General features: G+C 39.5%; 1 protein-coding gene across 1 annotated transcript in view; it reads left to right on the forward strand.

Moving 5' to 3' along the window:
- arid3c (AT rich interactive domain 3C (BRIGHT-like)) overlaps positions 1–17,016 on the forward strand; it is a 101,390-nt gene extending 84,374 nt beyond the window's left edge. Inside the window, exons 5-7 of the mRNA XM_073467173.1 lie at positions 13,683–13,973; positions 15,731–15,820; positions 16,844–17,016. Coding sequence (XP_073323274.1) covers positions 13,683–13,973; positions 15,731–15,820; positions 16,844–17,016 — 554 coding nt within the window. The remainder of the gene's footprint in view (positions 1–13,682; positions 13,974–15,730; positions 15,821–16,843) is intronic.
- The last annotated feature ends 8,727 nt before the right edge of the window (positions 17,017–25,743 follow it).

Below are 25,743 nucleotides of genomic sequence, written 5' to 3' on the forward strand. Positions count from 1 at the left end.
TAACAGTTGAGTGTAAGCCGTCCAGTGTGGTTGTCAATGCCTCAAATGATGACTTAAAATCCGCAGACAGTGCTTTCCTATGTTCTTCTAATAGAGAGCTAAGTTCTGGCATGGTGATGCTAGCAGACAATGAAGAAGATCCGTCTTTATCTTGTTTGCCCTTTGTTTTAGACATAACTGCATGTAAAAATAGTCAGCACTAGTACTTAGTCTATTGCAAACAAACACAAAAAAAATAGTGAAAGGAGATGTTTAAAAGGTAAAGTAAAAGTTCAGTCGTGGGAGCGAGCTGCGGACATGTCTACTACGCACACCTCATACCGGAAGTCTTCCCAGGCATCAAGATTTTACAGAAATACAGATAAGGAGATAGTGAAACAGAGGAGAGCAATGATCCAGCGGAGCCCAGGGTGTGACGTTCCGGATCCAACAGTATGTGAGGCAGCAGGAGCCAGGAGAGGTAGATGGTCCCAGAGGCCCGTGGTCCATCAGAAGGGAGCCTGAATAAAAAGAGAGGAGAAGAAGAAAGAGGAGGAGGAAGCTATAGAGAGTGAGAGAGTGACACAGCTTGCAGCTTGTGGGGACAGAAAACAAACAAAAGACCTACTGAAGAAGCTAGCAATTGAAGTCAAGGACTAATCAAAGGCTACGTCAAAGAAGTGAGTTTTGAGTTTAGATTTAAAGGCATCAGTAGAGCCAGAATGTCTGATGTCAGCTGGGAGGTTATTCCAGAGGAAGGGGGCCAATAGGAAAGAGCCCTGCAGCCAGCTGACTTCTTCTTAACCCTGGGAACCGTCAGGAGCCCTAAAGTCTGAGAGCATAATGCACAAGTTGGAATATATGGTATAATGAGATCTGACATGTACGATGGGGCAAGATCGTGTACAGTTTTGTATGTCATCAGCAGCACCTTAAAGTCTGATCTTATATGTATTGGGAGCCGATGCAGTGAGGCTAGGATTGGTGTAATATGATCAAATTTTCTTGGACGTGTTAAGACTCTAGCTGCAGCATTCTGAATCATTTGAAGATTTTTAGTGCTCTCACATGGAAGACCTGAAAATAAGGCATTGCAATAATCCAGCCTAGATGAAAAAAGGCATGAATCAGGATCTCTGCATCAGTAGTGGACAGGAAGGACCTAATTTTAGCTCTATTGCGTAGGTGGTAAAAAGCGATCTTGGTAATTTCTTTGATGTGCTGATCGAAAGAGAGGGTAGGATCAAAAGTAACACCAAGAATCTTGACAGTTGAACTTTGAGAAATAACACAGTTGGCAAGAGTTACGGTCACCTGATCGAAGTGGCGTCTCTGTCAAGCGGGGGCAATGACCAGCATCTCATTTTTATCCAAATTCAGGAGCAGGAAGTTTTCTGACATCCATTTCTTCACTGCATACAAGCAGGTCTCTGATTTCGTGATTGAGATTTATCATCAGCTTTTATGGGCACATACAGCTGAGTGTCGTCCGCATAGGAAATGTATTCCATAACTTTGAATAATTTGGCCAAGAGTCCATAAAGAGAAGTGCAAAGGGCCAAGAACAGAGCCCTGGGGAACTTTATACTTCACATCAGTAAATATTCATGTAGTACTATTGTAAGAAACACATTGTGTTCTTTCGGACAGGTAAGACTTTAGCCAAGTGAGAGCCAAAGAGATGCCAAATTGACTTTCAAGTTGGTCTGATAATATGCCATGATCTATGGCAGTGAGCCTCACTATTTTTTTCACAAGAGCCACATTGGCAGAGCAAAATCAAGGGGAGAGCCACTTTTACGACAACATACCAAGTCACCTTTGCAAATGTGCATATAAATTGGACATCCCACAAAAAAAGAAACAACACAGCCAATACATTTTCAATTAAGACCATATTTACCTTAATACTGGGATGAGCGGAAGCTGGCATGCATGTCCTTGACTTTCTTCATGTTGTATTTGTAGTTTGTTGTTGCAATCACAGTGAGGCATTCAAGAAGAGCGTGGGTCAGTCCGTTTCTCTGTTTCCTCTTGATAGTGTTCATGGTTGAAAATGTTGACTCACAGGTGTATGTGCTCATGAACAAAGACATCACTTTCTATGCAAGTGGTTTCAAAGTGGGAAAGTCTGCTTCAGAAACCAAACTCCAGGAGTGGCCAACACCTGCTCTGAGTTCAACTTGGAGAATGTCATTTGTTTGCAGCTCAATTATTTCACTCTCCAGAGTGGCACGATTACCAGGGCAGAGCTGTGTGATGGTTGGAGTGAGAGAGGATACATCCACGTGGAAGGGGTTTTCAATAAAATCTGAAAATCTCCTTATGTTCAGTCACATCACTGAATCTGGATTCAAACTCACCCTTCAGCTCCTCCAAAACTTCAACAAATCCTCTGTAGCTGAAGTGCTGCTGCAGATATGGGTCACTTGTGGTTGTTGCTCTGAGTTTTGGGAAGTTGATGAGTTCTCTGTCAGGTATCCACAGAGCAGTTTTTCTGTTTTGGAATGATCTGACTGCCTTCAGCATGTCACTTGGAAGCTTGTCTCTCCCTTGGAGCTGCAAGTTGAGAGCGTTCAGGTGACAGGTAATGTCAGTAAGGAGGGCCAGCTGTATGATCCAGTGTGGGTCTTTCAACTCTGGCTGGTGTTTCCCCTTGCTGTCCAAGAAAGTGTTGATTTCAGGAAGGAGGCTCAGGAACCGCTCCAGCACCTTTCCACAGGACAACCATCTTACTTCACTGTGCAACATTAAATTGCTGTACTCTGTGTCATAGTCTTGAATTAACTGTCTGAACTGCCTGTGGTTTGAAACAATGTAATTGACCACATGCACAACCCTTTGCATCACATTTTGGAATTCATTGTTTCTGAGCTTTGACACCAGTGCCTCCTGATGGATGATGCAGTGGAAGCTGATGAAATTGGGCATTTCATCTCTTTTTTTAATGAGGCCAACAAGACCCTTCTCTTTGCCTCGCATGCTTGGGGCACCATCAGTACACACACTTGCAAGTTTGGACCAGCTGAGATCATTTTCCTCAAAAAATACCAAAAGTGCATTCAGAATATCCTCACATCTTGTTTGGCCATGGAGTGTTAGTAAGCACAACATTTCCTCTCGAAAAGAGTTTTCTTTTGGGAACCTCACCCAAACGCACAGCTGAGCAACATTGGTGACATCTGTGCTTTCGTCCGCTGCAATGCTGAAACAAGGTGCTGCGCGCAGATCAGCCAACAACTGGTCACGTACGTCTTTTCCGATGTCTTCCATCCGCCTCATTATTGTTGAATCAGACAACTGTAATCCTTTTATTTGTTTAAGGATCGTGTCCTTGTTGTCAAAGTCTGTGAACAGTATTTCTGCTGTAGCCCAAAAAGCAGGGTTTTACTACCAAAATCCTTGCTATCTCAAAAGATGCCTCTGTTAAACGCTCTGCAGTGGAGGTTGTCCTGTGGATAAGATTTTGCTGCTCACAAAGTGAAGCAGTGAGCTGTGCTATTTTCCTCTTTCTGAGTTCACTGCCAGGCTTTTTTTTTTTTAACTTTTCTTTGAATTTTGGATGCGCCGTTTTGAAATGGCGCTCCAAGTTGCTTTGTTTGAAACAGGCGCATGTTTTTTTAAGCACAGAGGGTTCATGCCATGAAGAACAAATAAGAATTTGTCTATCCACTTCTCTTGAAATTTCCTGTGCTCATCTTGTATGCCTCGTACCTTTCGTTTTTTACTGGGAACACCTGACATTTGCCTGCTCGTCCCCTCTCCGGTGTCTTCATGTTGATTTTCATTTGCTGCTTCCTTAGACTCTTTTTCCTCACTATTCGTTACAACGCTGTGTGTCTGTCCATCTGGTTTTTGTGCTGTTTTTTTGCCCTTTTTTTTTAGAAATCGATCCATTTTGTGCCTGCATCTCACGCTGGCTAGCGGAGCTAACGTAACCTGGCTGCAAGCGTGCACTGCGGTCAAGTGTAAACAATGCCGTAAGCGGGCTGTGTTGCCACGTTTGACAGTGCCCCCTTTAGGAAACACCATTAATTAAGGTGAAAGGAGAAGTATAATGCAGATGTTTGCGTTTTTGTAGTGCAGTGTTCATTGTGTATTTATGTCGCACATTTGAAAAAATGTATTGGCTGTGTTACCATATTGTTATAAGCTACCATGCGAGCCACCAATTAAAGCTTGACGAGCCGCATATGGCTCGCGAGCCGCGCAATGAGTATCTCTGATCTGTGGTATCAAATGCAGCGCTGAGATCCAGTAACAGAAGCACTGAGGTAGAGTTTGAGTCCAAAGTAAGTAGAATGTCATTTAGTGGAATGACAGGCTCTGAAAGCTGATTGAAAAGGTTCCAGGAGATTATTATTAAGAAGGTACTGGTCTATAATTATTTAGAGATCCTGGGTTGAGATGTGGTTTCTTAAGTAGAGGCTTAACCGCAGCAGACTTAAAACTAGCAGGGACAACACCGGTCATGACTGATAAATTAACAATATTTAACATTGTAGGTCCCAGTGCTGGCGATAGATCCTGAAACAGTTTTGCCGGAAGGGGGTCTTGGATGCAGGTATTTGGTTTTGAGGATGAAACAAGTTTAGACAATATCTCAAGAGAGATATTTTCAAAAGTGTTAAGAGCTGAGACTAACAGAATCAGCAGAAGGATGTTTTATAATCAACTTTGACGAGGAAGCCAGAGATGAAGAGTTAATTTTGGCTCTAATCTCATCAATTTTATTGCAAAAGAAATCTAAGAAATCATTTGCATTAAAGGGTGCACAGCTCACAGACTGTGGTTTTTGAGTAAGTTTAGCCACGGTGTCGAGGAGAAATCTAGGGTTGTGTTTATAATTGTTTATTAGGCTGGAGAAATATGCTGTTCTAGCAGCATTAAGAGCACGCTTATAATTAAGTACACTATCATGCCATGCAAGATAAAAAATGTGCAATTTAGATTTTCGCCATGCACGTTCCATTTTCCGGCAGGCCTGCTTGAGATTTTGGGTTTCATCAGTAAACCAGGGAGTACATTTCTTTGGTCGTCTTGTCTTGGTAAAGACAGGTGCCACAGAGTCAAGGAGAGAAACAAGTACTGAATTAACTTCATTAGTGAATTTTTCCACAGGTTTTGTCACAATCGCAAAAGGAGCCAAGACCCCAGGCAATTTTTCATTGAGTGTCGCTATGATTGCTGGGCTGATATGACGAGAAGTAAAAACATTTGTGTCACCGGTACAAGGACAGGCTACTGATGCTTCAAATGTAATAAGAAAGTTGTCCGACACAGCAGAAGAGACGGAAGCGACATTCAGGGCTGAAACCATGGGAAAGGATCAAGTCCAGAGTGTTACCACTGGAATGAGTAGGTTTATGAACAAGCTGAATGAAGCCAGAAATATCAAGAAGCCCCAGAAAAGCTATACTTAGAGGGTCAGAAGGCTTATTTAAGTGGCTATTGAAATCCCCAATAATTAGGATCTTATCTGAACGAGTCACAGGATCTGCAATAAATTCACAGAATTCTTCTAGGAACTGTGAGTAAGGCCCTGGAGGTCTGTAGATTACCACCAGGTGAAAGCCTGTTCCCTGGACAAGGCTGTTACTACTTGATGAAGATGGTTTTAAAACCAGAGCCTCAAATAAAGTCAATTTAATATTAAACTAGATTAGATTAGATTAGAGCAACAGCTCCACCCTGTTTAGAGGCCAGAGCAACATGGGCGTAGTTATAGTCATGAGGGGAGGCTTCATTTAATGGCAGAAAAGTATTAGGTATCAGCCATGTTTCACATAAGCCAATCATGTCCAGCTTATGCCCAGTAATCAAATCATTAATCAGTAAGGCTTTGGTTGACAGTGATCTAATATTGATGAAGCCAAATTTGAGGGTTTATAGCTTATTGGAGCTGCAGTTTCCAGTGACAGGCCGTTCAGTGGAGCTAATGGTAGATAATTTAGGAATTGGAACAAGGTACCTTTTAGTAGTAGTATGTTTTGGCTGCCTATGCAGGTAGGGATGACGGGAGGCAGTAGTGATTAGCTTTGGTATTTTATTATGTAACACTGTGTAAGGTGCTTGCTGAGACATTTCCCCACTGTCAGGTGGAGATAAATTAAATTATTGTGATTTACGCATTTAGAGCATGATTCAATGAAAGAGTGGCGAGGGAAGGTCACAGTCTCAATGTTATAAACTAAGTTATCAGTCTGATATTCTGCACTATATCCCTGACTAGCCATATTAACTAGGCTAGTAGACTCCATGCCAGCAATGACTGTATTACTAGCAGGCTCTCTAGCGACCTGCTGAGTGCTACATCCCTAGTGTCAAATCTGCTTCAAACACCTGTCTATATTGCTAGACAAAACAGCAGCGCCGATTCCAGTAGGATGAAGGCCGTCTGCTCTCAGCAGGTGAGGGCGACCCCAGAAAGATGGCCAGTTATCCACGAACCTGTATCCCTGCTCCCTACAGTGACGCGCCAGCCAGCGATTCATAGCTTTAAGCCTACTGTACCTCTCATCATTACCCCGCTGGGGTAAGGAACCAGAGACAGTTAATCGATGGCGACACATCTTTCTAGCAGCCTGAAAAGTCCTGGCTAGGCTCTCTTTTGTGATCTCAGACTGCTTCTGATGAATATTGTTGGCGCCAGCATAAATTACAATGTTGCTGTAGCTTGTGGTGCTGTGTGCCTGGGTTGCCTGTTTCTCCCTGCGTGATGCCAGCACCCTAAGATTAGCCTCTATGTCAGAAGCTCTGGCCCCAGGTAAACAGCAAATAGTGGCTGACAACGCTTGCAGGTAATGGAGTCTCCTATCATTTGCGTGTGGAGTTTAGCCCCATCAGCGGGGTCTGGGGAGGCACGCGAGCCAGTAGGACTAACAACTGGGCTAGCAAGGACAGAAAACTGGTTAGCAGTTAGGGAGGGGTGACTGCTGACCAGGCCACACAACCGGTGACTTGCTCCTGTGCCCTCTCCCACGCCGCAACCGAAACTCCACAGCAGTTGCCAACGAGACTGAGCTAGTGCTAAGGCTAGCAGGCCTGCTATCAGGCCCGGGGCTAACACTATCTGCAGTGCCCGTGTTTCTAACTGAGAAAAGCTGCTCTAGCTCAAGGACACGTCTCTCTAATAGAGACACCCAATCTGCAACTGCAGAACAGTCAGCACAAGCCATCGTAACACTTGTTTATCGAGGCTGTGTTGACTGCGGTGAAAGGCAAAAACAGTGAGCTAGGCTAGGTTGAAGAAAGCTAACCAGGCAGCAACATACTACCCAGTAACAGAAGATCAGTTCGACAAAATACGTACAAGTTGTAAAAGCCTAACGTTAGCTACGGTACAAAACTGGTGGGACTATGAAAGACTCAGAAATCAGATAAACACTAGGATAGATAGAGAAAGAGAGAGACACAGTAAACAACAGCTTTCAATCTCACGGAAGTTCCAGGTGGGCACAGGAAGCCTTTATAGGCTGGATGCCTCTCAATTTTACAAAAATGGTTAGATGAAGAGCCCCCAGACATTTTGGTATGGTATGTAAAATGTATGTCTATATTGCCACTGGAGAGATTGTCATATGTGCTAAGAGATACTCTCCAGATTTTTGAAGGGATTGATCCCCAAGAGCAATATACCTGAAAAAATAATGGTTAACAGTTATAATTATGGGGGTATCAAGTATATAACTGAAGTATGTAGAAGACCATAATTTGTCAACTTTACTGGCTGATATCAATGCTATTGCTAGTATTATTTGTGATGTTTCGTTTTATTTGTTTTATTTACATGTGAATGTAATGTGTATACCAGATATAATAATCAGGATATCAGCAGGTGCATCATATCCTGGCTAATGTGTGCAATGAGTGATACAACTGCGAGAATGAAATAGGAACAAAACCGTGGCACAAACCACAAAACCAGACAGCAAAGCAGATGCAGATCCAGTTGTTAGATTTTCTCCAGAGATCAGCCTTTGAAAAAAAAGTGATCACTACTTTAAAGATATTTAAACTTGTAAAAAGCACAGGGTTGGTTATGAAATAATGCAAATGGTGAACTAATGCAGAGGCACAAGGATTATTGCAAAAGAAATAACATCTTTGTTTTAAACCACCCATAAATCAACTTAATCACAGTCTAACAGGCTGGACACACTGGATGCGTGTGCAGCATCGGGTCTCTGCCATTACTACATACTTTCAATTTCCGCTTGCACGAATGTGGCCACCTCTTCCATGCTTGTGTGGTTTTTCCTTCTGAACAGACAAAGTTTAATACTGACAACTACACTGTTTATGAGCTAAAAGAGAAATAATTCTTTGTTACTAAAGCCGATTCTGAAGTACAGTTTCACCAGTTCATCTACATAAGGGATTTTGTTGAGGCAGTCATATGCGCTGTTTGATGTAATCTCTAAAGGTCGACTTTAATTTTGAAATGTCAATTTTATTCTCGACATTTCGACTTAATTTACAAAATTATATTTCAACATTATTCCTGACATTTCGACTTTATACACGAAATTGTACTTCGACTTTATTCTTGACATTTCGACTTTTTTCTTGAAGTACATAATGAAAATAAAAAAACTTTTTTTCTCATCCCTGGCCCTAATACTCTTCCGTACTCCCTGTTTCAGCAGGGTAAAGGGGACAGCTGTGGCTCAGGGGTAGAGCCAGCGTCTTGTTATTGGAAGGTCGCTGGTTCAATTCCCCTGGTCTGCATGTCGAAGTGTCCTTGGGCAAGATACTGAACCCCAAACTGCTCCTGATGGGCTGGTCAGCACCTTGCATGGCAGCCACTGACATCAGTGTATGAATTACTGTAAGTCACTTTGGACAAAAGCATCTGCTAAATGTAATGAAATACACATCATCATATTTATCGATAATTATCAAAGTCAAACTCCATGTAAACAGATAGGACAGGCAGGAGCAGCACAGCTGCCATGCAGCCTGTGAACACAAACATGCAAGTGTAACGCAGCCGCCACGCAGTACACAGGCATCCAGTGTGCCCAGCCTGTAGGTTCATTGCAAATGTCTGACCTGATAACACTATAAACTGTGGGTTGGGTTGGGTCCATGGTGGAGAGATAATTTAATTTAGGAAGCACTGTCATTTTTACTGTCTCTAACTGTTAACAGTTATTGTAAAGAAGTGAGGTGAAGTTGAAACCTACGTACCAACTCTGACAGCCTGGGGGAAATATTAATTCCCGAATATGTGATGTGACTTAGGGATAGGTGGTGCATGGCTTACTATGCAGTGGAAGGATGGAGGATTTTTGCCAGTTAATGGAGTTATCAGATATATTTCAGTATGCCTATATAAGTTTAATTGTTTCTGGTAATGATGACTTTGTAAAAACAGCAATATATAACCAGCATATAGACAATCTTATGATGTGCATGGGGTGTTTGAATTATTTCTGACAAATGGCTACAACTAGTAGTTCAATAAAAATGGTGAATAGTGAGCAGGGCATCCTTGCGTAGTCCCTCTTTGCAGTTTGAAGCGTTGTGATGTTAGTCTGTTGGTGATTACAGTGGCTGAAGATGCAGTGTAAATAATTTTGATCCTTTTAATAAATGATTACCCAAAGCCAAATTTTTGTAATTTGGATATGAGGACTGACCATTTCACTCTGTCGGTATATATGGAAATGATGACAACCGGAAACAGGATGGCGACCTACCAAATCACTGTGGAAGAGGTTGAGTCAGTCCAACAGTTTGTCCTGTTAGTAGCATCCGTGGCCTATCCCTGGCCCTGTCTTCAGTCCACAGTCGGTAGGAGAAAATACTGGAACTACGGTTAATTCGCTGTTCAGGTCTCCTCACAACCTCTGACTTTGGCAGGACCAGATCATCACGAGCACTTCCTGCATGCACGAAGACGAACTGCTGTGTCCAGACCCGTTACTGGAGGTAAAAGTCTGACAGCATCGGACTTACTGGGTTTATTTTCTTTTCTGGAGCTCCCTAGATTGTTTATGGATTTTGTCGGACAGTGGTTTACTCGGTTAGAAGAAAAGAGGACCAATCTGACTTTGCTTTGAATTGTTTGAACTTGCCTGAAAAGGACATTTTTTGTTGGATGATTTGGTTTATTGCATGGATACACAGATTTTTTTAACTGTGTCTGCATTGTTGTTCTGATTATTAATAATAATAAGTTTATTTGTATCAGGGACAATGTACAAAATGACATAAGTCTCGAGATGAGAGAAGATGCTTTGTACCGGATTTAGCTTGCTAGCTACTTTCCATCCGTAGTCCCTGGGCAGGTGAGTAAGAACAAAAAAAGAAAGGACAAAAATTGTCAACTTACATAACAGACCAAACATCCATACAGATATGCGTATATACGCCCACTCACACATCACTAACACTCATTGCTAACAGGTGTAAAACATATTTCATATCAGAATGAAATAGAGACATACAGTTATTAAAATACTTAATTCTTTGACAAAGTTAAAAATAATTTAGGTTTAAGATTAATGCTGACATGACTGGTTACTTAGGATCCATTTTTTGATGTCCCGGGAAAAAACGTTGAAGTCTGTACAGAGTTTCAGAGTAGTTGGGAGATTGTTCCACGATTTAACAGATTTGAAAGAAAAAGCAGATTGGGCAAAGGCAGAGCTACGCTTAGGCATGTTACAATCTCCACTTGAGACAGATCTTGAAGCTCTGATGGAGTGTTCAGAACGGAGTTTAACAAAGATTTTCAACGGGGGAGGAGCAACATTATGGATTATTTTGTACACTAAACGGACATCAGAATACATTATTAAGTTATCGAAGCTAAGCATTTTATATTTCTTAAGTATTTCACAGTGATGGTACTGTCGTGATTTTCTGTCTAAGATTTTCAGGGCTTGCTTGTGGAGTGACCTGATGGGATTCAAGACAGATGTACTTGCCTGAGACCAACAGGACATACAATAATTATAATGAGACAAAATCATGGCATTGAAATAAGTTTTAGAGGCTTCAACAGTTAATGAATTCCTGATGTTTCTAAAGTTTGATAAGTTATATTTTAGTGTATGGCTCATTTTTTTGATATGGCTTTTGAATGTGAGAGTGGGATCTAATATCACACCCAGGTATTTGAACTCATTAACATTTTTTATTATTTCTCCATTGACATAAATATTTGGGAAAACCGTATTTCGTTGCTTGTTTGAGAAATACATGGTTACTGTTTTATTAGTATTTAGGGTGAGACGGGAATACTGAAGCCACTGTGTAACTTTTTCCATTGCCATTGACAACTTAGCAGCCACTTCTTCAGGATCTTTCCCAGTAGTGTACAAAACCGTATCGTCCGCATACATCAGGGTCCCTACTCCATCACACACAGATGGAAGGTCATTAATATATGCGCTAAACAGCAGCGGTCCTAAGATGGAACCCTGCGGCACCCCCAACACACAGGCTTTTAAAGACGATGTTTTATCATTAATCCGCACACACGCCACTCCAGTGTTGCAGAACCAAAAGAGGCGTGACATCATGACGTTGACATCTGTGGGTTTTTTTTAGCGTGTGCCCCCCGGTTTCAACCTGTTAATCTAAACATGTATCCACGATGCATCCTGGAAAGTGACAAAGTTAAGTTTTTTGCTCTAAATTACATAATTACATAATCACCATCCATAAATAGAGGACCCTGTCTGACTCTCACTCGCGCGGGGGAGGCTATTTTCTGGGGGAAAGTTCACTGAAGTCTCGGTTGGTAGGGCTGACTGTCGCAGTGATTTTTGTCAATACAAGTTGCCAGAGACGGTAGCTACAACAACACAATAGTGGAAGATGACAAAGACGTGAGTTTAAGTTTTTTGCTCTGAATCGCATCACATAATCACCGCCATTCAGCTGGAGCCGCATGGCTCTGCTGTCGGGGACAGACACTGCTTATTGGGCAGAAATGTGACGAACAGTTAGTAGGACAGACAGGATGACAGAGGCTTTTCCACGTATAAATGCAATATTTTTTCGTCAAATAAGATGCTGAAGACACAACCTGCTACCACATTACTGTTGTTTGGTCTTGTAACTTTGCCTTGTGGACTGAAGTGTGGGACATTTCTCTTTTATTTGATGAGTGAAGGATTTATTTAGTTGTCAGACTGTGAACACCATCAGACCGTCACACTCCTGTCACTCCATGCCATCTTGCCTCTGCTGCTGCTCTGTTACTACCTCCAATGGGGGCAGAGCAAAACTTCCCCTCCTCTCTGCCGCTGTAACTTTCACACGGACAGTGTGGCAGAGTATCGGCACATGATTCCCACCTTGAAGGGGCAGTGTGAATGGGGCTTCTGTTATCGGTGATTCAACTGTGTCCATTTGGTCTTTTTTAAGCAGTGGTAAGTCAATGTTGTTTTAAAATGAATCGATGTCTTCTTGGCTTGGGTCTTTTTCTGGTGAGTATAAGTTGGCATAAAAATCTCTGAAACTTGTATTTATTTCTTCTGGCGAGTGTGTTGGCTCCCGCCCCACCCTCTCTACCTCTGCTGTTCTCAGCAGCTGCCGGTGTTGCGAAGCACAAAGGAAGCTTCTCCTCAAGAAAGGAGACAACAGAATAAAGTTACCCTTTTGTGGACCATGTCAAGTGACGATATATAGACAAATTAGTACATGTGGCAAGTGAGAGGATGTTCACCTTGCCTATTATTTACTTCAGTAACTAGCAGAGTTGGGAACGAAAGGACGGTCACTAGTGGCTGCTGGCAGGTGGAGAGAAAAACGCACACTGAATGTGTGTGTGTGTTCTGACTTAACCCACTTTTGGGGACCAACACCAGTGTCAAGATCGCATTTGCATGAAAAATCGGTCTACCTAACCTTCAACACTACAAAAGTAGGCCAAAACCACAGACTTGGCAGCCCTGCTCGCTGTGTCTATTTATAAATGGGGCAGTACAATGGTTCTGAATGGAGGAGGCTCACATGCACACGTGGCCAGACAGTCTATCCAAAACAAAAACCAGAAAAGCTCAATAACAACACACAAAAAGGAAGTGTGCCATCATTCTCTACTCTGTACATCACTATATCTTCACATAGCACAAGTTTTTTCCAGAATATCTAGTGATGCTGAATGTTGTGAGTGATATTTTAATTATTTTGTTTAAAATGTATGTAAAACAATGCCAACATGGATCTTTTTATGTTTATTATTTATGTATATGTATTTATGTAACTATGCTGATATAGTGGTGTTTTAAAACATTTTTGGGAAGCAAAAAAGTGTTACAAGTGTAACCTTTTGAAAAATACTTTCCACCTATTTGATCTCTCAGGACCTTTTATAGGTTCCACACAAATGACTATACTATTTTGCGAAATTGTAGCATGATTACCCGCTGTTGCAGTTGATCTGCAAGGTTGAATCATTTAATAAAATAAATAATTTGGATAAAGAAATTCAATTAAAATCGTTGGCCCAGCATGACTCACTGATGAATTAGCATTTATGCTTTATTTCATCATGACAGCCTTTGTTGATCATTATAGGACCCAAGGTGTACTACAACTGCGCCCCTCCTCACAAATTATTATATAAATCTACACACAAGCCTGTTCTAAACCATATTTACCCCACATGATTATCAGCAGATATGGGACCCACTGTGGCATATTGGGTTATAAGACATTCTTAATAGTTATTTTCTATCCAGAGGAGCCCATGATGGCAAGCTGCCTGCCCAGCCACATCGCTCTCCCTATGTCACCTGGTGGCTATCACACAGTAGCCATGGCTGCCCAGGACACGGCAGCTCAGACAGCGGCAGTTGCCAGGGCGACAGCCCTGGAGCAGCTCAGAGAGAAGCTAGAGAGTGGTGAACCACCAGAGAAGAGGATGATGATGGTGGCAGAGGAGCAGCAAAGGATCATGAAGCACACCTTGCAGCATAACCTGCTGGCAATGGCCACACAACTGCCCCTCAACATTAAACTCAACAACAGAGGTGAGACACTCTCAGGTCTGAGTTTACAACAGCTTACACACAGTTTTCCCCTGTGTTCTCTGGAGCCTTATCATATGCAATAATTCAATAGTATATGTTGCCAGGATTTTAGAGTTACAGAGGTCATGCATTCAATTTTTTCCCACCCCAAGCCCTCTGAAATAAAATGGAGAAAGTCTGTAAATCTTTTTTAATTTAAGTTATTTCCAAAGCACTAAATGCAATTCCAATGAAACAATAGAGAATGTGAACTTTGTGTTCTCAATGATAATTATAGATTTGCCATCAAATCTCCTGAAAAGACCCAAACCACCAGTCAATGTATTCTATTAACAAGTATTGTGTGTATCAAAGCCTGATATATGTTATTTCTCTGTGCCATATAACTCTATTATTGTCCAAAACGCATCAATGAGTCACACTGTTGCACTGGGTGCCACATTTCTTCATTACCATGAATACACCTGTCTGCCTTATCTCAATTTTGGGAAACCATTCTGCTGTCCCAAATACTGACTAGTTTACCTAATGTGTAATCGGCCACCGAAAATAGTCTCCATCAAATACCTAATATTTTAGAGTGCCAGCTGTTTTTGTAAAAAATTACTAAACCCTTTTTAAAAATGAAACTATATGTTTGTGAGGCTTTTTTTTTTTTTTAAGATTTATGTCTCCAGGAGAAACCAGTGGGGGCTGAGTGCTACAGGAAGGCAGACAATATTGAGAGATGGACTAACACATTATTGGTTTTGGTCTTGGTCCAAGTTATCTTTAACTTTCAATTCAGTTCAAAGTTACTTTGACAGATTACATTAAATGTACATTTAATATAACACACAGCATTTGTTGAGAAACTCAACGTGTGCAAACCTGCTTCTTAGCTGCCTCTTAGCAAACTTACATGACGTGTGTCTGCCGCAGTGAGTGGTGTCGCAGAGACAACAGTCTCACTATGCAGAGACAGCTAATGACCCTGCCACAGAGGCTGTCTGAGACGCAGCTGGGAAGCCCCTGAACAATTAATGTGCACATAGTTCAACATATAGCGTATAATTTAAAGCTCAGCTTCATGTTATGAAGAAGTTATCTTGACCACAGGCTGAAATCACCTTGTCATGAATAAAAATGCCTGTATTTCTGTTTTTTGGCTTCAGCCAGCACAGCTCATGGCAAGCCATAAGTCACATGTAACTTAATGATAGAGGCTAGAGGAAGAATAAGGAGCCTATCTGCTCAAGTGTGATATTTCTGTCCTAATCACTCCCTCTTGTTTATTAGTCATAATAGTGGGTTTTGCACTTGATATATGATGGAAAAACGAGCAATAATCTTTCTCAGATTAATTCCCACACTGGTCGTCTGGCTCTGGCCCTCACACATAAACACTATTATTTAAAGATTACATCCAAACACTATTATTTGTCTCTACCTAGATGCACTTCATGTTTACAGAGATGATTTAATATCACTGCAGCTCACTGAGATCACTGAGTGTGTTTTATTGGTACTTTTTCTTAAGAGCTTACTGTTTCAAACTGTGTGCTGTATGCTTCATCTTATTGACCTGTACAAATGGCTGTAACATCTTTTGACAGTTCTTTCTCCCCAGAACTCTTTAATAAAGCTCTCCTTATCCTGTCACTCACTGAATTATCACCAATACTCCATCCAGGCACTCTTCTGGCTTCTTCTGTTCCCTTTCTAAATGCTCATATTGAGTTTTTCTCTCTCTCGTTCTCTGCCTCCTCTCTTGACAGATGATAGACAAGAGACCGCATTGAACCTGTCTACCAACGGCATTAGCAGCATCAACATGTCAATAGAAATAAATGGAGTTGTCTACACAGGTAAATAGAGGGGGCGTTTGCTGATGTAATTGCAGGCAGGAAATTCAATAAGTTATAGCAGCACCCTGGTGCTTAGTCCTCTACGCAATTTGATGTCTTTGCTATAAAATCTATCATAATAAAGTGGCAGTCCAATAGAGTTAAAAAAGTTAAATATCTCAAAATTGGGCCTGTGGATTTGAGGTCGATGGGGCTTATTGTCTTATGTGCATGCCTAGGGTGTCTGGTGGTGTGTATGTAAAGGAAGGGAGCTTGTGTCTTGTGGTAATTACTGCCTCTCTGCTTTAACATAGGCCACTCATGTCAGTGTATAAGCCTAGTGGTCGTCACACCATATCTGAGCACTCTGCCTGAATGTTAAGCAGCTTGAAAACTGACTTGATCCAGCTCATCCTCTTACCACTGACTGTGAAAATAGGGTACAGAGCCACCGTAATGTCCCTCATAGGTTTCTGAAGAGTCAAAATGAAGGTGACTGTAGCTCAACATACCTTTCAAAATGAAGCTCAACATCCTTCGTTTTGTTAGCACTCAAAAGAGATTCTGTTTCTATATGACTGTTGACTGTTTTATTTTTTTTGTTTTTATTATCATCATCATCGACATTTAAACTGTAGTGAAAGCTGTAATGTTGCTGGTATGTTAATCTCAAACTAAGGTGTGGCTATGGAATATGTGTGCAAGTAATCATTTTTTACATAATTATAATAATTAAATATATCCAAGCATATATAGTGGCTACGTTTGCATATTATAGAAGAGTGTAGTATTGGTTGCTCTCCAAGGAGCCTTCTGCTTTGAATATGTGAAGGTAGTGTGTTCAAGTGACAGTGTACTACACTATATTTAATGTCGGAAATAATGTTTACCTAGAAGGTATTATGGATCATGTTGGGCAGTCATGTGATTTGTAGTAAAAATATTAAATTACATTTAAAAAATACCCTTGCATGGTCCTTTAAGAGCTGATGCCAGGACCATGTGGAGTTTGAAGCTGACTTAGACTTGATGTTTGTTCCTCAGGCGTCCTGTTTGCTCGGCAGGCAGCCATAGCAGTGATGACGGGACACCATGGGAGCAGAAGCAAAAGTCAGAATCAGGAAAAGACAAGTCCCAAACAGCTCCAGCCCTCCTGCTCCTCGTCCTCCTCCTCGTCTTCTTCCTCACTCCTGGGGCACCGAAACTCCTCCCCCTAATTTTCCTGTCTCTCTTCACCTCCTTACCTCCTCTTCTTACCTAATCGGGGAGGGGATCCATTCTTTTCTCAAAGCCACAAAGCAGTTGGAGAAATGATTATCAGATAAACTTCAGTTTAAGGTGGCTTTCTCTACTTCCACTTGATCAGAATACTTGTAAGTCTAACAATGGATTGAAAATCAGCAAACTTGTAAAACAACAAAACAAACTAAATACCTAACAAGTAATCTGCCTGCCCCCCTTATTGCCTCTCCCCCTGCTCTGAATTAGCAGTGTGTTTCCAGGACATTTAACCATTGCATGTTAACATTGTCCTTCAAATCATCAGAGACATCTGTTAAGTGTGGCATAATTCAAAAGCATGGTTGCCCACCAACTTAAGGTGCAACCTGGATAAAAGACTTCCTCTTGTGCACTGTTTCAATCAAATAACACAAGATAGCTCAACAGTTAACCTTTAGCAAGAAATTATAGTTGCTGATGATGTTTGAAGGCATCATCAACAGATCTCAGAAACTAACTGTTTACAGCTGATACCAAAGAAGAAAAACAACATGTTGGTTTAACATGTCCAGCATGTACAGTGGTCTTTAATGACAATGATCAAACCTGAAGATTATAGATGGAATACAAACAGACAAAGCACATCCAACGTAGAAGACTTAAGACAAAATCTCTTAACTAAATAAGGTAGACAGTAAGTTAAGAAAAGCCAATAACATATAGCCAGCAACAAGACCAAAGACAGTGATGTACTGTATGTAGTAACATTAAAGGTGAACGTCAAGGGTTGTAATATGTGGAATTAGTTTACTGACACATGTCTTAAGCCCTAGTTTCTTATCTTAAACACAGTCAGGTCACCCAACAAGAAATCAGCAGCTGATTTTTAACTTGTTACCTAGCTAACTAGTCAGCAGACCATTAGAACCCAGCAAATAAGGTTAAAGTTAACACAAATGATTCTGTTCACTAGTAACAGTGTGTCTGAATTCCATAATACTAATGCTATACATACGCAAGTTAGCAGGATCACATTAACCTGTTAGGGTGTCTTGGAGCAAAATGCCCACCCCAATCCCCTACAAAGCTATTGCCACATACATAACCTAAGGTCTTGGACACTGCTGTTACATTTTGTATTGCATTCTGGGATGTATGCCACATTCAAAAAAACTATTTAACGCAAGATGAGTTTATAATATGTATTTGGGGCATAGTTATTATATTATTATTAGCTATTGATATAGTCAGCTAACTCTCTCAGTGACAATAAATGTGATTAGCACACTAGCTAACATAAAAAAAGCTATCATTAGCAAGTAACATAGTAATTATGTCTGTTCAGTTTTGTTAAGACAGCCCCATTGTATATGTAAAAATGCAAAGAGTTGTTTACAGCATAAGGACTTCCAGTATGGCCAGAGGTAGTAGGCCAGGAGTATTACATCACTTGGAAGTCTTTTCCTATGGAAGGCTACTGACATTATTCTTTTTTTCTTTTTTTCCTCGGTTTTCTTCTGCTGTGAACACAAAATTATTCTAAAACAAGCAAGTTAGCAACCTTGTTAGTCAAGCTCAAAAATTCTTGCTCATGACAAGAAAAGTACAAAATCGTGTTCTCTCTGCCTTCCAGAGTGTACAGAGACAGTCACAGATTAAATTGATGTGATGAGAATTCATTCTTCTGCAACGCACATTAACTAAAGAGAATATTAGACTAGAAAAATATTGGTGACATTTGTGAGCATAATAAGACAAAAGCACAACGCTGATGTAATGTAGCCTTGGGAAGAAATTAATCAAGAAAGTTCTCAAGTGGCATTGAATTCTGAGAAAAATGGCTGTGACGAGTAGAGCACCTTTGCATTTAGGGAACAGGAGAACATAAATAGGGAAAGTGATAGCAGGACGTACAAAGACAAGTAGTCTGTAGGAAATCAGTGACAGTGTAGTTTATATTGTGAATAGAATGTAGATTTATTTTTTAAGTAGTCGTTTTTGTCATTAAAAACATTAGAGAGCCTTTTTTTCTCTGTAATCATAACGATATAAAATAATTTCTTTATTGTGATAGAAAATGGGAACCAGTTTGAAGAAAAGAATGTTTTTAAGCATTTGATATTTATTATGTTTAATATGAAATCCTGCAAATATTGCATTAATCTCCATTTTATTTGCAAACCCTTCTTGAATGCAGATAGTAGTAAAGTATGAATACAAGATATTCCCTTATACATTTTATTTATTTTTACTGTGTGGCCAAGGTTTACTTTAACTGACGACTGGATTTTGTTTTACCAAAGGAAATATTTTATTGACACACATCTACCTCATTTGTGATAGATTGTGCCAACAATCATAATTTAATCACAATCTTAATTGCCAGTGCATTCATGCTATTTCATATTCATATATTTGTTTGAGCACAAAATGCCTTTCAGTCAAAGAAAAAAATAATAGATTATTCTAGAGTATAATACAAGTTCTTTTTATGTTGCATGTTGTGCTAGTGCAACAAAACAACATTTTGCGACATTCTTTAGGGACACATAAAAACAAATCCAATCTGCATGAAAACATGAACACAAAGAGGAGGACAGCGCTTGTAACAATGAATGGCAATCACATTGACATTTTTCCTGTCAGCAGTGTCAGGAGGGCAGTCTGTGGGTTGGATAAGAATGGATAAAAAAGTTCTTAACTATACTCTGACTATACGCAGACATCTTAAATTTCCTCTTTCATTGATAAAGACTGAGATGTAGTTTACAAGGACCTTTAAGCTGAGGCTATACTGCCACACATTCACACTTTTCCTACAGTCAAAATCAGAGCCCAAGATGAATTGATGAGCCTTTATTAATTTACTGCCCAACATTAACAAAAGTAACAAAAAATGTCAAAAATATAGTTGAGGTCATTTTAAACATTAAACGTTTGTCCATCATGAGCGTTGATAAGATGATTTTTACACAAGATGTTCCACTTACTAAGTATGTTGGCCACACTTAAAGAACCCCAACTAAGGATCCTCATAAAAAATGTTAAGGTTGGATGTTTAAGTATAAATAAAACCCCAATAAAAACAAATAAAGGCCATTATATTGGATTTCCCTCGACCTTTGATATCAGTATATCAAAGATTCAGTATCAGTTGGGGTTATAGTCAAGAATAAACTTTCATGCTCAACTCTTACAATACACTATCTGCATGTTTGACTAGGTCACAGTTTCTTGTTACCAATTTTTGTACTTGTGCTGCTACCACACAGCTGAGCTGTATTGTGCCATTTTTGATATATAAATGGAAGAGAGTGCTATAGTTAAAAAGTCTGGACTTTAGCGGACCTCCCGACCTTGACTCTAGTAACACCATTTAGCAATACCTCCAGTGCTGCTTAAGTTCTAAGAACTGCCTTGTGGTGTGCTTTTTTGGAGTGTCGGTCTTCCTCACTGTGCAGGATTTTTTTCATGCAGATTGTATCGTTTTTTTATTCAATATGCTATGGCTAGTTCAGTTTCATGATGACAGTGTTACTTTCCAAGCTGATTACTGGGGATGAGGTTGATAATATATTGTGTGACTGTCTAGATATTGATGTAGACATTTTACAAACAAAATCATGCAGCTGAGGAAATCCTCATCCAGTAAGATGAGCTGACTCCTCTGCTGAGAGTTGAGTTTTTGAAGGTGGTTCTTAATAATTCTTGTGTTTACTTGAAATGTGTTCTTTAGTAATCAGATAACTCTTTAGGTAGTTCAAGAAAATAATAATTTCCCAAAACTAAGAGTAAGATCCTTGAGCACTTAAACAGTTTTAACAGCCCAATATTAATGGACTTGAATTCCATGATAACCTTACTGAATCTGAATGGTTTTCAGCTATGGTGGTCTTCATATTGTTCTGGCAGGGCTCGGGTCTCCTCGAACCTTGGTTTACTTTATTATTATCTTTATCAGAAACAAACACACATATCCACCCTCAAAAGAGTTGTGAAATGGGAGTAGTTATGTTAGGCAAGAAACAGCCAATATTAGTGCTTAAACATATGTTGCTAGCCAACTGATTCTAAAACTAAATATTACATTTTGTAGTCATCTTTTTAAAATGATTTTGTAAAACCAAGCATATCATAGTCTGCTGTACCGACCTGTTTACTAAAAAGTTAAAATCCTGGAGGAACATTAAATTGTCCAGGAAACTCCTAAGTTTCTATGTTAAGGAACATTGAGGAGATCATTAAAAGACAACAACACTTTGATAACAAGTGTCACAAGACAGATGTCCAAATCCTAAGGGATAGTATGGGGTCTAGTCACCAATTTGTCACCATGATGAATTATATTCAAGAATAGCCACAATCCATGACCATCGTATGTATCATGGAGGTAGATCAGGAACCCTGACATTACAGTCACTCAGGGGCTCTAAACATTGAAAACATAACGTCACTGGGTGGTAGGCAATCTCATGATGACTATTAAGTTGGAAAAGACAATGTTGAGCAGGTGTAGTAACAAAAATTAGTGCATTAGTAATTACAAGCAAAAATTCAGTGAGTGAGTGAGAACACTTCGATCTTAAAGAGAGAGAGAGATCTTTCTTTGCAAGGGTAAGTCATGTTTTGTTTTTGTTTGTTTGTTACTTCTTTCCTTGTACCTTAAAATTTTCTAAGAAGATTGCCTAACACCTTTTGAGTTTGTATTTTCAACATTACCCCCATAGCAAATCTAACTGACTGAAATGTCGATGACATGGCTATCCGGATTATAATGTACAATAATGCCCCTGGATCAGGCCTCTTTCAGGACAGTTTACATTTTCTTATTCAGTGATTCTGGTACTCTTAAAGAAATAAAGCTCACCCAAAAATGAAAATTCAGTCATTATCTACTCACCCCCTTGAGGATGGGAAGTTGGGTGATGTTTCACAGTCAACAAAACAATTCTGGTAAGGTAAGGTAACCACCACATTAGGCAGGGAAGAAAAAGCAAAAACAGTAAAGCATGTTCCTTCTTTGTTTTTAGTGACACATGATAAATATCAGCCCAATAAATGATGAGCCTAATAATAAAAATTATATTATCAGTTATATAATTGATATTGGTTAAAATCATAGCCGATAAATGGACCTGATAATATGAAGCAAAATTGCTTTCAGATCTTAACAAGTGCAACAGCTATGCACTCCAATACAGTAGGTGGCTCAAAAATTGGTTTGCATTTTGTTCATAAAAACAGAAGAAGTGCGAAGCTGCACCTCGGTAGAGCCACACCGTGTAGACTAAAGAGTCAAACAATATAAAATATAAAATGTAAATAAAATTACACAAGCTTTGTCATTAATTGAACTAAATTAATTGCATAATCCAATATTTGCCGTAAGCATTTAAAAATATTTCAATACAAATAGTTTTTGGTAGATGTCCGATAGTCCGATACCAATAAGACAACATTGAATATGTCCTGATACCAATATCAATCCGATACAGCCTTTTCCCTCTCTTAAACAACAAAGCTATAGATAATACATCTGTATGGAAACACTTTTGTCAACCTAGCCATTTAAAAACATGCTTAAACTGTAGAACAGATAGCCTACATCTCTAAAGGACAACATCATGAATCAGTTTTGCAGCAGTAGTTTTGCAAAGTGGCTCCGCTAATTCAGTTACAAAGACGTTTCATTTACTATAACTTCTTCCCAATAAAAGCCCCCATGTTATTTAGTCATTTAAAAGCTTTTATTATGAAGCAGCATTACAGGAAATACATAGCTTCTCATTAAGGCATTGACTGTCTGTCACACTTGGAAAAAAATTTAAATAAGCCCATTTAGTTGAGTACTGTACAAAGAAATGTGTGTTGCACCTGTAAGAGAATGTAACACAAGGCCTTTTGTTGAGGCAGTTATATGCGCTGTTTGATACAGTCTCAAAAGGTCGACTTGAAATGTCAAGATTATTCTCGACATTTCCACTTTGTTCACGAAATTGAATACCAACGTTATACTCTACATTTAGACTTTTTTTCACAGTGCATAATGAAAAAGAAAAACGTCCGCTCATTTTTTTTTTCTCACCCCTGGCCCAAATACTCTTCCGTAAAAAAAGGCACATTAAATCTCATAACTTAGTATTACATTTGCCGACATAGTTCATGTAGCTAGCTAAGTTATGCTAGCTAACATGTGCAAGACCCACCTGCTCGCACTACACAAGTACGCCACAAATAAAAAAGCAAGTATCAAGTAGTACAAGTACAAAAAGTACAAAATATGGAAATGCTCAGTATGGAAATACGTCAAAAACAGGTGCAGGTGACATCAAAAAGTAATGACCAACAGCAACTTATCTGCCAAAATGAATGTAATATTTGAATGAAAATGCACATGTAGCAGAAGCAGCTGCTCTTTTTCTCAGTTGCGGTTTTGTGGCAGCTGGTGTGGCATGACTGCCACCTTCTGGATGTAAGAAGAATCTCAATCCTAATTCACTCAGTGTAACTGTCTTGTGACTAAACAACACATCACTATTTTGTACAGATTATGAGGGACACAATTATATGGACTTTAATAAAAAATATTTAAATATTTAATTTTAAATACAAAATATTTTAACTTAACAAAGACGTGTTTTGTGTTAACTGAATATAAATAAAAAAAAGGGCACAACACACCTCAGTCACTTTTTTGAGTGAACTGAGTTAGTGGGAATCTTAAAACATAAAAAAAAAAAACTTTGGCTCTAAAAAGGGCGCAATATAACCTCTCTTTGAAGTTAACTTGAGATCTCTTGGACTTGGATTACACCAGACGAGTTGTATGAAGCCATTTCATGTTTCTTGGGGTTGTTTTTTTTTTTTTTTTTTTTAAGTCCCCATCTAGTTGTGTAGGAGAATGCTGCAATACTGTTTTGCTGTGAGGCTCAAGAAATGTTTTGTAGACAACAAAACTTCACCTGATATTCCATCCACATGGGGAGTAGACAATGACTGAATTTTCATTTTTGGGAGAACTTATCCTGACTGAGAGGCCACAAAACAGAGTTACTGGCACAATTCTCACCAAAGACTTTTCCATGATAACCAAGAGCAGAACAGACCAGCAAAGACAAAGCAACATCTCTGCATGCAGAAACAAAAAAATGAATTGACTTGTGTTAACATGTAACATGATGTTTACTTTGTATTTTAGCCCTGTTGTGCTGGTAGTTTTAAACACCAATCACTTTATTATCTATGTCTGAAGCTTTAGATGTTTGTTTTATTTATTTTACAATCCAGTGTATTATTGGAATGCTGGATGTGGTGCTCAGGGGTTAAAATATAAAAAGGCGAAAGAAATTTTCCTGTTTTGCCATTTGACTTGTAGTGTATTTAGAAATAAAATCATGGGCTTATCATCAATGAAATGCTTTCTGCTCCATTTTTGTTCTTGTCATTTTATGACCTTGACTATGACCTTGACATACACATTGCCTCTTCAAAGAAGACTTCTGGTCAAAATTGTATCCCTTTTACAGACTTCACTCAACATAATTTTAGCTTAATGTCTTGCAAACATAATGTCAACCCTTCATAATTCTAACAAATAGTCACTGTATGCTGATGATTTGCTCCTATACATCTCCAATTCAGCATCTCAATCTGCAATTCTCTGCATTCTTTATGTTTTTGTTTAACTCATTATACATTTTCCACAAAAGTTAATCACCGCGCGGCTATCCTCATACATAAGAGTGTTCCATTTGAATTATCAAACTCCATTGAAGACTCTAATGGCCGATTTGTAATTATTTCTGGTAGACTATGTGGCATGCCTGTGGTATTGGCCTGTGCTTATGCACCTACATGGGATGACGATAAATTTATTTCAAGCTTTTTCTCCTCTCTTCCTAAAGTTGACGACCACTACTTAATTATTGGCGGCGATTTCAATTTAATTCAAAGCCCCTCCCTAGACAGGTCTTCATCTAATCCTCAGGCATTATCCAAGTCAGCTAAAGTCCTTGATGCATATAAAATCAGTTTAGGTCTATTTGACCCATGGAGACTTAAATCCCATTCAGACAAAGCTTTTTCCTTTTTTTCACATGTCCACCACTCATACTCTCGGATAGACTTTTTTCTCCTGGATAATTATTTTTTATCAGGGGTTTTCTCATGCAAGTACCATAGCATTGTCATCTCGGACCACGCCCCTGTATCTGTTGATATAAGTTTTCCTAGTTGTGTCCCACCCTCCAGAAAATGGAGACTTAACTCCTCTTTGCTAGCCCAACCTTCTTTTAAAGAATTCCTTCATACACAGATCTCTTTGTTCTTTGATATTAATGATTCTCCAGAGACGCACTTTATGGGAAGCTTTTAAGGCATTTATGCGCGGGCAAATAATATCATATGTCTCAAATAATATCATATGTCATATGTCATATGGCAAATAATATCATATGTCTCAACCAAGGCAGCAAAGGCAGAGTCAAAGGCAATCAATAAGGAGATACTTAGAGTTGACAATTTGTACGCTTTAACCCCTACCCCTGCTCTTTATAAAGAACGCCTTCAGCTTCAGTCCAAATTTGATTTGCTATCCACAAGTAAAACACAGAAGCAGTTACTGTTGGCTAAACAACGTTTTTTTTTAGACTGGGGATAAGGCGGGAAGGCTACTAGCACATCAGGCGTGTGCAGCTATTCTATCCAGATTGATCCCCAGGATC

This window comes from Pagrus major, chromosome 5, assembly GCF_040436345.1.
Source record: "Pagrus major chromosome 5, Pma_NU_1.0".
Lineage (NCBI taxonomy): Eukaryota > Metazoa > Chordata > Actinopteri > Spariformes > Sparidae > Pagrus > Pagrus major.